Source organism: Lutra lutra, chromosome 5 (assembly GCF_902655055.1).
Source record: "Lutra lutra chromosome 5, mLutLut1.2, whole genome shotgun sequence".
NCBI lineage: Eukaryota > Metazoa > Chordata > Mammalia > Carnivora > Mustelidae > Lutra > Lutra lutra.
This window is the reverse complement of record NC_062282.1, coordinates 64,784,185-64,800,147: the sequence shown is the minus strand read 5'-3', so window position 1 is coordinate 64,800,147 and position 15,963 is coordinate 64,784,185. Positions and strand designations below refer to the sequence as shown.

At 45.4% G+C, this 15,963-nt stretch overlaps 1 protein-coding gene across 4 annotated transcripts; it reads left to right on the top strand.

Moving 5' to 3' along the window:
- Nucleotides 1-3,998: 3,998 nt before the first annotated feature.
- Nucleotides 3,999-9,012, top strand: DRD1 (dopamine receptor D1). 4 transcript variants are annotated; one of them, XM_047729612.1, is made up of 3 exons: nt 4,619-5,555; nt 5,657-6,067; nt 6,363-9,012. In XM_047729612.1, exon 3 carries the CDS (start codon nt 6,392-6,394, stop codon nt 7,499-7,501), a length of 1,110 nt encoding a protein of 369 aa, XP_047585568.1. In that variant the 5' UTR covers nt 4,619-5,555; nt 5,657-6,067; nt 6,363-6,391; the 3' UTR covers nt 7,502-9,012. The 4 variants fall into 4 exon arrangements, with proteins under 4 accessions (XP_047585567.1, XP_047585568.1, XP_047585569.1 ...); XM_047729611.1 differs by lacking the exon at nt 4,619-5,555 and adding an exon at nt 3,999-4,589 and having other exon boundaries at nt 5,657-9,012; XM_047729613.1 differs by lacking the exon at nt 5,657-6,067.
- Nucleotides 9,013-15,963: the final 6,951 nt, after the last annotated feature.

Here is a 15,963-nt window from a genome sequence, read left to right as displayed (position 1 = left end):
GCCCAGGTCATGATCCCAGGGTCCTGGGTTCAGGGTCCTGAGATTGAGCCCTGCATTGGGCTCCTTGCTCAGCGGGGACCCTCCTTCTTCCTCTCCCTCCGCTATTCCCCTGCTTGTGCTTGTTCTCCCTCTCTCTGTCAAATAAATAAATAGTCTTAAGAAAAAAAGAAAGAAATGGTACAGGGGTAAGTAATATATTTTTTTTCTTATTTAAATCTACGAGATAATTAGCTGTTTAAAGAAAATTCACAACAGTGTATATGGTGTTTATATCACATATAGAAATAAAATGTATAACAATAACAGCATAAAAGACTGGCAGGGGAGACATGGAAGAATATTATTGTAAGATTCTCAACTGTACATGAAATGATATACTATCACTTGAAGATAGGCTTTGGAAAAGATATATGATATAAGATATGGATATTTATCCTGTACTGATACATAATATGGATCATAAATACTCATATGTAAGGAATACATCTTATATAGATCTATAATTTATATCATATACATTATATCCTAAAAATCTCATAGAGGATGTAAACTTTAAAGCAACCATGAAAATAAAGAATTCTAGAACAGAAGGCAATACCAGGAGATAAAATAAAAACTCTTCAGTTAAATTTAAGGAACGTAGAAAAAGAGGGAGAGGAAAAGGGAATGACAAACATGCAACACTAGAACACGGTTTGTGCTGAATAACATCTCAACCGCTACACAAAGTAACATTTGTTGATTTCAAATTTTTTAATCATGTTGGTTTTTGAATTGTATAGTAACTATAGGGAAAGAAAATATGACATGGGATCAGGTATTTCAGAGATGCTGTATTTGGTCTAAAACAAGCATTGTAGTTAAAAAGTCAAGGTCAGCCAAGCTTTATTCTTTTTTTTCACTGATGTTATAAGCCATCATCTTTGGTATAAAATCAGCTTTAATAATCCCAAAGCCACCCAAATGTATCTTTGTTATACCTGACAGTTCAGTTGTTTTATTTATCCTTTTATGAGATTAAGATAGCCCTGTGGTAACACGCCTTTTGTATTGGTTTACTTTTACAAACTCTAAATAAAAATTTGTTGAAAAGCATCGTTTTAACATCCTCCTTCCTGCAGTGCATAAATCACAGCGGGACTTAAAAGACATGCCAATTTGGGAAATAAAGGTGCTTTTGTGTTTGGGTTTACATTCCCAGCATGATCTCGTGCTAATACCTGCTTGCATTTTTATGTGTGTTCTTGATGTTTGTGGGGGAGATTTTTACAGAACAAAACGGAAGCCTTTGTTTCACCTAGGCTTCAAGAGAAGAAAAAAAAAAGGAAAAAAGCTAAAATCTCTAGCCAAATTGTAAGTTCCTCTGAAATTCACACTCTGCAAAGTGGAAAAATAAAAAACAAAAAACAAAAAACAAACAAATCCCCCTCCCCAAAACCCCCACAGGATTTAAGCTACGTTTGACTCTTTCCTGTTCCCTCGGCAATCATGTTAAAAAAATCAGTGATCTAAGTCTGCTAGAACGAGATCTCAGGTGTTTGTCTTGGAATCATGAGAAACTGTTCAACTCTCCTGGTTTCCTGGTGACAGGAAACAAAATCACCCTCTTGGGTATTCCCACGTTCCTCCCTCCTTCTCTAGCTGAGTTCTTGAGCCTTTTTAGTGTATTACAGGTAAGAAGGAAATTTGTATGTTCTGACAATGGCAAACATTTACTTGTGGATGAAAAGTACTTCTCAACCCCCACGGAAGTGAGGTCTGTTGATCTGATCACCTAGACCTGTCAGGGGAATGAGTTGAGTGAAAACAACAAAGGTCAGTGTGGACTAGTTTGGAAAGAATTTAGGAGATTTAACAAGCAAAGAAAGAGATTCCCCCCCCCCGCCGCCCCCGGAATGGAGCAGCTGCCTGGCTTGAGAAAAACGAGGATGGGAAAGAGTATGCTATGAAAGTCATTTCCAACAAGATTTGGGTAACAGTTAAATTACATATCAAGTATTTCTTGGCCAGTGGACTGGTATCTCATAATACGATGCCACCTGGAACCTGATCAGTCACCACTGGGCTTTATATAGAGGAGACTCCGGGAGCCTGGGTATTCTGGTTGTAGTTGTCATCCTTGTTTCTTTTTTTCTTTTCCAAAGATTTTATTTATTTGACAGAGATCACAAGTAGGCAGAGAGGCAGGCGGGGGGTGGGGGGGGGGAAGCAGGTTCCCTGCTGAGCAGGAGCCTGATGTGGGGCTCAATCCCAGGACCCTGAGACTATGACCTGAACCCAAGACAGAGGCTCAACCCACTGAGCCACCCAGGTGCCCCACTGAGCCACCCACGAGCCCCACATCCTTGTTTTAATTTAAAGAACAGTGGGCATTGCTGGGGTTATTGGCTCTGGGAGGGAGGACTTTGGCATTGGGGGCACTTCCCAATTGACCTTATCCTGACCTCCACCCTCTCTTACCTCCATGTTGGTATTGTGCTCTTTTGGGGTTTTTTTCCCATAGGGAAAATGCCAAGGAAGTCCTCCCTCCTCTAGTCCAATCCCATTTGCCCTTTATCCTGGAAAAGGGACCTCACTTTTTCCTGTTTTCCAGGGTTAATGCTGAAATTTATCCTACATGTGTATTTCCGGGTGGAATGCCCTGGAAACATTTCAGGATGGGGTGGGTAGAATGTGGGGAGTTAAATGTTCATGTTCACATGACCATCTTGAATCAGAAGCATACCTTTAATTTGTACTGATTCGTAAAAGGGAAAGAAAGATGAAGTCAAGAAGTTTGGGGGAATGCCTGTTTTAAGGAAAATGATCTGGAATTATTATGTTAAGCACGGCTTTCGGCTCTACAAGAATGTGGTTCTTTCTGCACGTATATGGCAAAATTGTGTCTCTGATTTTGACTCACGACTCATGGTCTTGCTGTGTGTGATAACGAGGCTCAAGGTGGGAGCACAGAGCTGGGGGCAGAGGCCTGGGATGGTCTGTGTCAGGAATACGGAATACAGTCCTTTCCTTGAAAAAACCAAGGTGCAGATTGTACTGGTTAATCGAGTGGAATTATTACTCAGGTTCTGGGTTTTTACAGAGAAAATTGTAGCTTCCAATGTGGTGCCAGGTTCTCATGGAGCTAAGGCTATTGGTTTTCGGGTGAACCCCCAGGGATTTCTGCCCATGAGGGGGCTGCTGAGTACCCAGGCTCAGTGCCACGCCCTCTGTAAACATCATCTCATTTACTACTTACAACAATCCTGCCATGCCATCACCATTTACAGAGGAAGAAACCAAGCTGGGGCGGGGGGAGCCCCCACAGCCAGCAGCGGCAGGGTAAGGGTGGGAAGTCAGGCAGCCTGACAAGGACGCCCTGTGTATTGAGGATTTGTTTGGATTTCAAATTACAGTTATGTACTGGGCGTTACAGACGTGTAACAGCATAGTAAATGGTAAGACTAGTGCAGAACATTTATTTCTGAAAATTAAAGGCCATTATTGCTACCAAATCAATGTGACTGTTGTATATGCATTTTGCCTTTGTTAATTTCAAACATGATTTCAGTATCACTAGTGATCAGCTAGCAACCTTTTTCATTTTTTCAAGTGGAATGTTTTCTTAATTTTGTATATAACCTGTTGTCTAAATTTTATGTACAGTCTTTTATCATAAACCATTCTCCTATATGCACAGGAAGGCATGGTGAAGGGCCACTTAACATACAAATTCTTTTGAAGTCTGACCTGTGAGGCATTGTCCAGGGCAGCTGGGAAGAAGCTGGGGAGATCGTTCTCCACCAGGCCCTCTTGCCTCAATTTTGCCCGGCTCTTATTTAGTTTGTTGGCTACGACACTAGAGCCGGAGCTCCCAGTGGGCAGTGACGCCTAAATGAAAAGAACAGGCAGACGGGAGTCAGGCAGCCAGCCAGCACCTTCCTTAGCTCTGTTAATTCCGAACACCTTTTGGAACCTCGTTTTCCACTAGGGCAAGGTGGAGATGACCAGGCCTATGAGAATGGATTGTTTTAAGGGTCGAACAATGCAAGGTGTGAGCCCGGGACACGGAGGCTGCTCAGTAAATGACTGTTCTGTCTGGTCTTTTTGAGAGTAAATCTTGCATCTTGCTCAGCCTATCGCCCTTGCTCTTGGCACATCATGAGTGCTCAGGAAAATATACCGATTCAATGAATGCAGAGGCAGCAAAAGGAATTTTTCATTCTTGTCAATTTTTAGCAGAATGAGCCCTAAAATGAGGAATACTGAGCATCCCATTTTCCAGGTTCTGGCAGTCACGGTCCGGGAAGTGCCGGTCACAGCGGGGGTCCAGCGTAAATCCGGGAGCCTGGGCGGATGAGGTTTGTACCTGCCAACGCGCTGCGGGGCCCTGGGAAGCCGCCGCCGCCGGCAGAGGGCGCCCCGGGCCTGCCGAGCTCGTGGTGCTGGGGTTGGGGCGCTCTCCGGATGCCGGGCACTGGCTGCAGTCCGGCGTCGACCCAGGCCCGCCAAGCGCCCGCTGCCAGGGCGGAGCTGGAAGTGAGCGCCCTCAGCGCGCAGCGCAGCGCACCTGCCAAGCGTGCCGCCGCGCCGAACCGTCTCCTACAGCGGTGAGTACCTGCGCCGGCCGAGCGCGCCTCACCCTAGTTGGGGGACACTTGGAGACAGCGCAGGTCGGAGCAGGTTGGACGCAGGCGGTTCCAGGGCTTGGTGTGTGGGACAGTGGGCAGGGTCCTGCTTGCTTCGGTCTTTGGGAAGGGCTAGGGGTCGACCCCACTGAAGGTCGGTCGGCCGAGCTTCGCTTTCCGGCGACTCGGGCTCCCTTGAGGTTCTAACGTCTGGCGGGCCCTGTCGCGTGCTGTCCGGGGGTCCGAGGGTCCGGGGGTTAGCCGGTAACCCAGGGCGTGAGACCGCTCACCTGGGCGCCCCTCCCTCCCCCCCACCCCCCTGTTTCGCCCGCGGCACCATCCAAGGAACCTCGTGCGGCTGTCGCCCGAAACTCTGCCTGTCAAGAGAAGCCCGCCCCCAGGGCAGGGGAGGGGACGCGGGGGCGGGGTGGGCCGTGCCCCACGGGAACCCGGCTGGCCCGTGCGCCCTCCGGTGCCAGCTCGGATCTCTCTGCCTGGCGTTCCCACGGGCTCCCGGAAGGTAGCGGACAGCGCGGTGGAGAGGCGCAGAGCCTGGCCCCAAGGGGCCAGAGGCCACCCGAGGGGCCCCCGGCTGTTCGGTTCTGGCAAAAAGGCAGCGAAGGGAAGGAGCTCTCCAAGTGACTAGCCCCGGAGGTGCCCTCTCTCAGGGAGGTCCCGGAGCCCCTTTCCCAGGTGTCTCCTTCGGCTTTGAACGGCCTTTAGCCTTTGGAGGGAGTAGGGCAGCGCGGGTCCTGTGGGACCTGGCCTGGCATCATTTCCCAAACCTGCCCTGCGATTTTTGCGCGTCAGGAGCCAGACCCCGGGTGCGCGCCCCGGGCAGGACTCCTGCGCGCCTCCTGGGCGTTGTGGAGCCTCGGAGCCTGGCAAAGCCCGCTTTCCGAGCTCGGGGTGGGGGGGGCGCTTTGCGAAAGACAACCTCAAGGCAAGGTAGGTGGCTTGGATGGGGTTGAAGTGGGTTTGATACGCATAAAGCTGTGATCTGCTCAAGTTCTGGCGAGCAACCTTTGCTTTCTTTTTGCTTTTTTAAGGGCGTTTGGAGAGCTGCGGTGGAGCCAGGGACTTGGAGGGGCGAGGCGTGTATTTTCAGCTGCACCTTCAAAAGGGGAGAATTCCGTCACCACCAGAGAGGCAACAGCCCCCAAATATGACTACAATTGCCTAGATCCGCAGAGGCCTGGGAGTCTCTGGATGGATAGCTTAGAATATGCTGAAAAGCCAATGCCTTCCATGGAGGACTGAAGGGCCAGCTGGTCAACGGGACAGTGGCCGGGAGCAAGGGAGTCAGCAGACACTCACAGCCAGCAAGAGGGACCTTCCAAGGGGCTGACGTGCACTGCCAAGGGCAGGCTCCTGCCACGCAATTGTTACAGCCCTCTGATGGAATGCTGGTGAGGTCCTCCACCCAGGGGAGCCTGCGGGGCTGTGCCAGGGACTGCCTGGTGAGTGAGAACTCGTGCAGGTCCGACCGACCCCTTATCCCTGCTTAGGAACTGGAGGGGGTCAGAGCCCCCTGTGTGCTCTCCCTCGGCAAGATGAGGACTCTGAACACCTCTACCATGGATGGGGCTGGGCTGGTGGTAGAGAGAGACTTCTCCTTCCGCATCCTTACAGCCTGTTTCCTGTCTCTGCTCATCCTGTCCACACTCCTGGGGAACACGCTGGTCTGTGCCGCTGTCATCAGGTTCCGACACCTGCGGTCCAAGGTGACCAACTTCTTTGTCATCTCCTTGGCAGTGTCGGATCTCTTGGTGGCTGTCTTGGTCATGCCCTGGAAAGCGGTGGCAGAGATCGCTGGCTTCTGGCCCTTTGGGTCCTTCTGTAATATCTGGGTGGCCTTTGACATCATGTGCTCCACGGCGTCCATCCTCAACCTCTGTGTGATCAGCGTGGACAGGTACTGGGCCATCTCCAGCCCCTTCCGGTACGAGAGAAAGATGACTCCCAAGGCAGCCTTCATTCTGATCAGCGTGGCATGGACCTTGTCTGTCCTCATCTCCTTCATCCCTGTGCAGCTCAGCTGGCACAAGGCGAAGCCCACGATCTCCTCCGACGGGAACACCACTTCCCTGGATGACACCCTGGACAACTGTGATTCCAGCTTAAGCAGGACCTATGCCATTTCATCCTCCCTAATAAGCTTTTATATCCCTGTGGCCATCATGATTGTCACCTACACCAGGATCTATAGGATCGCCCAGAAACAGATACGACGCATCTCAGCCTTGGAGAGGGCAGCAGTCCATGCCAAGAATTGCCAGACCACTACAGGTAATGGAAACCCTGTGGAGTGCTCTCAACCAGAAAGCTCCTTTAAGATGTCCTTCAAAAGAGAGACTAAAGTTCTCAAGACTCTGTCTGTGATCATGGGGGTCTTTGTGTGCTGCTGGCTTCCTTTCTTCGTCTTGAACTGCATGGTGCCCTTCTGTGGGTCTGGGGAGACCAAGCCCTTCTGCATTGATTCCATCACCTTTGATGTGTTTGTGTGGTTTGGGTGGGCTAATTCTTCCTTGAACCCCATCATTTATGCCTTTAATGCTGATTTTCGGAAGGCATTTTCAACTCTTTTAGGATGCTACAGGCTTTGCCCTACCACGAATAATGCCATAGAGACAGTTAGCATCAATAACAATGGGGCTGTGGTGTTTTCCAGCCATCACGAGCCTCGAGGCTCCATTTCCAAGGACTGCAATCTGGTTTATCTGATCCCACATGCAGTGGGCTCCTCCGAGGATCTGAAGAAGGAGGAAGCAGGTGGAATGGCCAAACCCTTGGAGAAGCTGTCCCCGGCCCTATCTGTCATTTTGGACTATGACACCGATGTCTCTCTAGAGAAGATCCAGCCCATCACACAAAACGGACAGCATCCAACCTGAAGCCTGAGACGAATCTGGCCAGACAGGCTCAGCCCAAAAGCTGGAGGAGATTTTCAGTGGCTTGAGAGGTGTGGTGAGACTCAGATGTCAGGCGAGCCCTCCTCTGCTGCTTTTCCTTCAACACACAGCTAACTATATTTTAAAATACATTCCAGTGTGTTTTCTTTGTTGTTCATAGTGAATCCAAGAGGGACATATGTGAAGTGAACGTTCACAGGGATGTGTCTTTGGCTCCAAAATTATTTTTAGAAACTGATTCTTATCTTAGGACTTGAAAAATAGGGCGCAGAATCAACAATGAACAGCATCGCTTAAAAAGTAGATCCTCTCCCGGAAGGAGATGAGAAGGGTTGAGTTTGTTGTGTACAAACAGGTGCTAACACTGGTCCAAGGAGAGTTTTCAGATTGTAAAGGTAGGTGCATGCCTTCATAAATTATTTCTAAAAAATAATTGAGCCTTACAGTAGGAGTGGGATTTTTTTTTTTGGACTTGAGAGATGCTTTGTTGATACTGGTTTTATTTATTTATTGTATTATACGGATATTTTTAATTTATTAAATAAATCTATATTTATCAGATGTCATAGGATAAACTAATAAGTTACTGAGAACTTACAGTCACATTTCGTCCGTGTAACTAGCACTTTATTGGCCAATGAAACAAACAGAGAAACTCTGAGATTCTAAATACTCATATATAACTTCCAGAGACATAGCCAAGGTTGATAGGAAATGAAGTTGTGATAATTCCTTAAAATTCTTTGGCATAAATAAATACGAGGTGGGAACTGACAAATGCTGTGAATTTTTGTCTTCTAGAAAGATTTTGAAAAACAAAAAGGCATAGCTACTATTATGTTCACATTTTTTTGAATGACAGGACTTCCCCAGGACAAAGATTTGCCGTTCTGTAAATATCTTAAGTAAAAGCCAGCTTAAGAAAGATCTGACTTGAAATTTATGATCTTAGGGGGTAATAAAAAGTATGTGCCACTTTGTATTTATGTAAAATACTTGGCCCTCTGTGTCTTTTCTCATTTCAGTGTCAGATAGCTTTTCTGAACCAAACACATGGCTGTCCTGGTTGGATATGTGTATGAAGACAGTAGGTATCTTTAATTCTTGCATTGCAACAGTGTCACCGATGGACAGAGGTCAAATCCTGCATCTGTATCTTACCAGGCCAAATCACACCACTCAGTGGGGCGACTTTTTGTAGTGCTTTAATCTGAATTTAGAATCGATTTTTTTTTTAAGTCTAAATGTTAATAGTATACTGACTAATGAATAGTGCCTCATTATCATCCTCGAGTTAGACATTTCTCTTGGTGGAAAAAACAGGAGACCCTTTCTCTTTGGGTGTGTTAAGTGCCCCAAAGCCACCAGTATCTCATTTGACAAATGCTAGCTCCTTCTCTGTGCTTCGGAATCAAGTTCCTATCTCATCAGCTCAACTGTATAAAGTATCCCCAGTCTCTCCTCCCAGATACTCATCATGTGGGGGCATTTCAAGAGAATTTCTTTGAAATGTTTACAGGGTATCCTTGTTGATAAGCAATTTACACAGCAGTTAGGTGACATGGGTACCAAGAAGGAAATCTACTGAAAAGTGTCTCCTGCATCAGGTCCGTGTTATTTATGCATTGTGAATGTTTCTTCATTTTATTGCCTGTATGCTTTCTTACATATAATAAAATTATTTTGTGAACTCAAATCAATCCTGAATGAGCTGTGTCCTATTTGCTAAGTGTGTTTTAAAATCAGGGCTATTTCAGACTTATGAGTAAGAGAACATGGGTGTTTTTGAGGATAACTGACTTTTGCTTTTCTTTTTAATGCAAATTTCTCCTGTTATGGATGCCACAGGTTGCCTTGGACTATTTAAACAGGAAGTGTTTTTGATTTGGACTACACAATCCTGTGGGGTTTTTTTTTTTGGTCTAAAAAAAAAAAACCACGTTTTTAAAAAAGAAACTCTCTTCACTTGAGGGATTACTCTACTTTTCATTTCACAGATTTGAAAGCTTTCCAAAAATCTCTGCTTTTTCTTTCAAAGAGCCCCGAGATATTAAGTAATAGAAAAATCACAGAAAGGACTGTGGCTTGCCTGCTGTGGGGGGTGTGGACCATCAGCTACGGCAAACGCTGTATTTATGGGTAGTGTTTGTTTTAAGAAGAAAATAAAACAAGAATTTCTTTCTGGAGAAAATATATAGGTTGTAATGTTGGGCTTTTCCAAATATCTTACGGGGCATATCCATCAATTCTGCTAAACCTGCCTAGTTAATGTGCTAATCTCTTTCTTTCTTTCTTTCTTTTCTTTCCTTTTTTTTTTTTTTTCTTCCATCCTGAATAAGGAGAACGACCGAACAGCAGGGGATATAGAAATTAGGGTTAAGTTTATAATTTGGAACATCACACAACAGATGGTGTCTTTTTAAATTCCATATTTGCCTTCCCAAGGCTTTGGCATATAATGAACATATCTAGAATGAACACCCATAAAGCATGAAGCCTGTTCTTTCTGCTTCCTGACTTTCTGGATATCTTTATTCTTTGCAGTTTAATTTTGTTCCTTAATTAGTAGTCCAGGAGCACCAGCTATGATACTCAGGGTTGTCATTGTCCAACCAAGGAAAAGCGGCACAAAAGCCTTCGCTATTTATTTCACTGGCAGAGTGAAAAATAAATGATATGTCTAGAAACTCCATTAAAAGAATTATAAAATTTGGTACACCCCGGGTGAGACTGTACTTTGGGTTCCCGGCACACAGGTAAAAGTACCTTATGAAGTGTTGATTTTACTGATAGAATCTTTCTGAGAATTTGATTTATAACCATAAATGCAAAATTACAGTATGATTTTTTATTTAATTTTTAGCTATCATGATAAGGCTTCATAATGCCAAATAAAATTGTGAAACACTTTAGCAAGGTAGAGAGAATTTAAAAGAGGTATTCTTTTTCTCTTTCTATCTAAGAAGATGACTTTCCTGGTGAAATAGACTCAGAGCTCCTACAGGTGATTGAACAACAGGAAGTCCTCTGGAAGGGGGACTGAGCATGAGGCTTCAGCCGGGAGGTTTCGGGTGTGCGTGGAAAAGTCACTGCTTTCTCTTGGGAGCAAAGCAGTGACAGTCTCTGAGTCTTACTTGTCCGGACTGATTAAATGGGAGGAACAAAACCTCTGCATCCACATTTTTGGTGGAGGGATCGCTCCAAAAAGCCAATTAACACGTGATCTAACTTCAGGGACTTTATGGTTTCTCCACTCTCTGGGGCTCCGTCCTGGCCTGATTCCCTCCCTGGCCTGCACCAGCAGCATTTCACCTGGATCTTTCTACCCCTAGGAGCCAGATCCCATGTGGGGGCCTGGTTGGCAGAAAACACAGGCTTTATTTCAGACAGACCTGGGTTCACCTTGCAGCTACCTCCTTCAGGCTGTGTGAGGGTGAACAGGTGTCTGTTCCTCTCTGAGCCTGCTCACCCATTTGTGACATGGAAATAAACACGCAGGTTCTCGTGAGGGCTTAAATGAAGCCAATGTCTATAAGGGTAAGGAGAAGCGAAATGTGGGGCTCACAGGTTCTCTATAGGATCTTTGCTTTAATGGGGTCGATGACAATATTTATTGCATCGGTAATAATGAGGCTGCTTGTTATGTGTCATCTTGTATGTTGGTTTGAAGCTAACGGAAAGGACTTTTAGGACTCGTGGTTCAGGATTTTCCCAGACACTGTTCTCTTTTGCTGTGGGTATCTGGTATTCCAGAAGCAAGTGGCTGTTAATATCTGCGTGCTTAAGATGATTGCCTTAATTTATCACTAGATACTGACTAAATTAACCTAGCCATGATGTTTGAGTCTATGAGATCTACTTATACCTTGCAAAATTTGTTTCAGAAATAATGAGCTGATGACTGGTTGCCCCTGGGCTGTGAAAACTAGGACCTGGTGATCTGCACCATCTGGTTACTGTTGTTGTTTGAAGGAACTAATGCAGTAGATCATGAGATTGTAGTATTACATGGATCAGATGCACCTCTGTGGATTTCTTTGTGATTTCCTGGGTAGAAACATTCCGTAATCAACCTGTTTATTTTTATAGAGGATTGAGGGGATGGTGAGTATTACAGCACAGAGAACCCCTCTAAGGTTTTGTTACCAGGGCAATTGAGCCGTGTTGCCTTCTGTCATGTTAAGTAACTTCCATGTGATGGACAGAATTAAAAAAAAAAAAAAAAAGAGGAAAGCAGCATTTGGACTTTAGAGTGTTACATCATTCAAGATTTGGGAGTTGTAATTTAAATAGTATTAGGAGCTCAAGCATAATCTCTGGTTTAAAAGGGTTTAACTTGTTATCACTATGCAACCATGTACAAAACCACTTAAATTCTTTTTCATGTTCATAGAATAGATATTCCTACTAGCTCTCAAACTGGTAACTGTTTCTAGTCACTGAAAAAGATCTTCCCTGAATTATATCCGCAGAAGGGAACCCACCTAGCAGAAATGCCAGCAAAAGGGCAGTGGGTAGTGGGACCTGGGAGGACTGAACTGAGGGACAGAGTTTTTTATTTCATTTACAATTAAAAAAAAAATAGTTTGGATAAACTACTTTACATCCCTTGAAAATAGGTTTTCTCATCTCTGTGACAAGAGGGTTAGAAGAGATGATTTCTGAGTTATTATTTTAGCTTGATGATACTAGATGTGAGCTCCACTACAGGCAAAACATGAGTCTGGTAGATTTCCCCTGACATGTTTCCCAAACCTTCACTCTCTTTCTTATTAGAATGCGAACAGAGTGATATTTATAAAATGCAAATATGACTGTGCTATGCTTTTGCTTAAAATGCTTCAGTGACTCCCAGTTACTTTTAGGCACAAAAGGCCCTTTGCTTTAGGGCCCCTGGTGTTCTCTGCAACCTTGTCCACTGGCATTACCCTGCCTTGCACTGTTCCTACAGACACTCTGAACTTCATACAGTCTGGGTAGTGTACAAAGTCCTTCCTTATCTTTTACGCCTTTGCACACGCTGTTCCTTCTGCTGGGAACACTGTTCCGTGCTGCTTTTGTTTGCCTGATGCCACCAATGTTTTAAGATTTAGAGGGACATATTTGCAGAAGACCTTCCTTGGCACCTTCTTCCTGCCTCTACTTCTCTTATTTCTTTGTAAGGGTTCACCTGCCATAATGAAATAATCTCCTTACTTCCTTATCTTTCTCCCTAGATTATGAACATTTTGAGAGCAAAAGTGGTTTTATTCTTTTTCCCTTCCTCTAAATATTTCTAAGCACCCAGCTTGCTGTCTAGCTTACAAGATTTGCCTGTGAAGTTTCTGTTGAATGAAAGAAGGAAGAAGTCACAACAGAAGATGTTGGAGCCACAATTTTTGTGAAATGTAATTCTGGGGGGCTTGGTACAGATGTGTAGGTCTTCTAGGCTCTCCCTAATATCTTTGGTCTCTCTAATCTCCATGCTATGTCTGAGGCCCGCAGCTCCCTGGGGTCTGATATGTTCCTGTAGGGTCGTCAGGTACACAAAAACACACACAGAGACCCACACAGACCTATACACAAGTGTGTTTTGTGTATGATTTGATGCTATTTGTAATCAATAACCTTTTTGGAGCACTTTCTATGATTTAGGTCATGGGCTGGATGCTAGAAATGAACCACACCCTCTCCTGATCTTTGAGGAGTCTGAAGTAGAGACAGATAGGCAAAAAAGCCATCGCCAAAGAATGTGGTAAAAGTAGAACATATGGAGAAAGAAAATGTTTTCTTTCAGGCAATGCCGCTCATTCTGTAGAGGGCCAGTAACCATCTGCCGGTATCATGCCACACATTGTCCATTCAGGGTGTCATTCCGTCCTCTCAGCCTTCCTGGGATGGGGCACCATTGTAATTATCCCCACTTTACACATCAAAATAACAAATACTCAGAGGGGGCAAGTAGTGTGCCCAAGGTCACACAGTGAGTAAACGATGGGGCGGGGTTGAATCTAGGTCCCACAGGCTGTCAAATTAATTGCTTTGAAGTGGTCTCCACCCTCGGCGGGGGGCCCCCTTCAGTCCATCTGGAGAGTTATCGACGTGGTCTAGGGATAATTGTAGGGCATGCGCACAAGCCCCTCCCTGCAGCCCTATGCACCTGTTTACTGCTCCGGAATAGACTCGGAAGGCAGCCCTCGCTCCTCCTCCATTCGGGGCAGCCTTTCTCCTCTTGTCTTCATCTGTTTGAGACTCATCTCAGGTGTCAGCCTTACTGAGAATCCTTCTCCAGTCCTTCCTTCTCCAGGCTGGTGTCCTGCTGCAGGGCGTGCGTTCTGTCGTGTGCTGTCGTGTCTCCCGTGGCTCAGGGGAACTCCTGGAGGCACGCACTGTGTCCTTTCCCACCCTTTATTCTCAGTGCCCAGCACAGCCTGACACAGGGACACACCGAAGTTAACATTCTTTTTAAATGAAGGAATTAATAACTTTATGGAAAGGGCTAGGTAGCTGCTTATACACATACCTTACTTTTCGCTTTAGGGTTGAGCCTGGAGCAGGTGTAAGGGCTGATCTCTCTGCTAAGTGAGATTTCTCCATCCAGGACACAATCACAGGGAAATAATGGGAACGGTATTTAAATGGCAGACTAGGGCTCTCTCCCATATTGATGCTCATGGATAGTGAGTGACCAACCTTTTCACACGGGAGAGGAAATGTCAACCAAGCGTCACCAGTGTGTTCCGAGATTATCTAGCCACATGCATGTTGTTTGCAGACTGAGTTTTTAGGTCAGATGTATTTAGCATTATAAACACGTTGACTGTAATTTAGATAATGTCCAGTCCCATTTGTAAGATGCTGCGTTAACACGCACTGCTATTGGCTGTTAGACTGCGGGGGGAAGGAGGGAGCTCCATGTTAATTCTGCGGAAACAGCTGTGGGTTTTTCCTCTCTTGATGGTGGGGTCACCATAAAATAGTGCTTCTGTTCCAGGGGAGGATTAAAGAGGATCTACTCTGAGAGGGGACCAGGGGACATAAGGGAACAGTTTGTTTAAAAGCTCGGTCCTAATACGTTCAAAGCAAAAGCAAATTTTAATGCCATTTTCAGTAAGAATCCATTACACCCGTATTGAAATTAAAGCTTATTTGTTTGCTCGTGCAATTTAGAATGTTGCCCTCCGATGAGGCTCCGTCAAGCAGAGAAGAAGAACCTCTGGGCTGGGACAGCAAACAGCTGGTTTCCTGCTCTGCTCACAGGAATGTAAACTGATACGGCGAATTGGCAGGGAAAGCTGGTGGTAGCTACCAGACTTGCAACATGCACACAGTTCGATCTAACCATCCCACTTCTAGCAAATTGGCTTACGTATGTCCTTCCCTGTGTGCTCAGAGGTGTCTGTGTAAAGGAGACAGTCTTGCTTGTAAAGCCAGCTGAAGACAGCCTAAGTGTCTGGTAAGAGTGCCTAACTAAGACGTAGAATGTCCATGGCATGTGGTAATTTAAAAAAAAGCAGACCCATATGCATTATTACAGAAGGCTTTTCCTGCAGTGAAAAAGCAAGTTACAAAATTATCTGGACAATATGATTCCTTTTATTTAAAACAATAGAGGAATTATTTATCCCTTATGTAAATTCATAGAAAAAGATGTAAGAAAATGCCTGCCTTCTTAAAAACAGTAGTATCTCGGGGTGCCTGGTTGGCTCAGTTGGTTAAGTGTCTGCCTTCAGCTCAGGTCATGATCTCAGGGTCATAGGATTGAGCCCCAGTTTGGGCTCCCTACCCAGTGGGGACTCTGCTTGTCCCTCTCCCTCTGCCCTTCCCCTTGCTTGTGATCTCTCTGTCTCTCTCTCTGTCTCTTTCTCTCTCTCAAGTAAATAAATAAATCAAATCTTTAACACACCCCTCAAAAAAAAAAAAAAAAACTTCTAGAGAGAAGAGTGAGCTTTGGGGAGACCCAAGCTGGGGCGGCGTTCACTTTTTACTTTGTGTATTTCTTGTTTTTTATAAGAAGCTTGTGTTTATGTGTATTGCCCACGTGATTAAACATTTTTTTAAAAGAAACAGGCTGAACTGACATGAGGCAAGTAGAGTTCCATCTGTGGCTGCTGGGGGAGGAGGGGAGGCCTGGGTATGTCCTTGAGAGAATGAACAGTAATTGAACACCTTGGGTGCTCATGTGGGGACATTTCTTTTCTTTTCTTTTTTTTTTTTTTTTTTAAGATTTTATTTATTTATTTATTTGACAGACAGAGATCACAAGTAGGCGGAGAAGCAGGCAGAGAGATCCGGGGAAGCAGGCTCCCAGCTGAGCAGAGAGCCCGATGCGATGCGGGGCTCCATCCCAGGACCCTGGGACCATGACCTGAGCTGACGGCAGAGGCTTTAACCCACTGAGCCACCAGGTGCCCATGTGGGGACATTTCTCAATTGATCGTCAGAGCCTGATCTGGCTGAGGCTG

Coding starts and splice junctions, on each gene's coding strand:
- DRD1 (XM_047729611.1), top strand. CDS start 6,161: ATGAGGACTCTGAACACCTCTACCATGGATGGGGCTGGGCTGGTGGTA.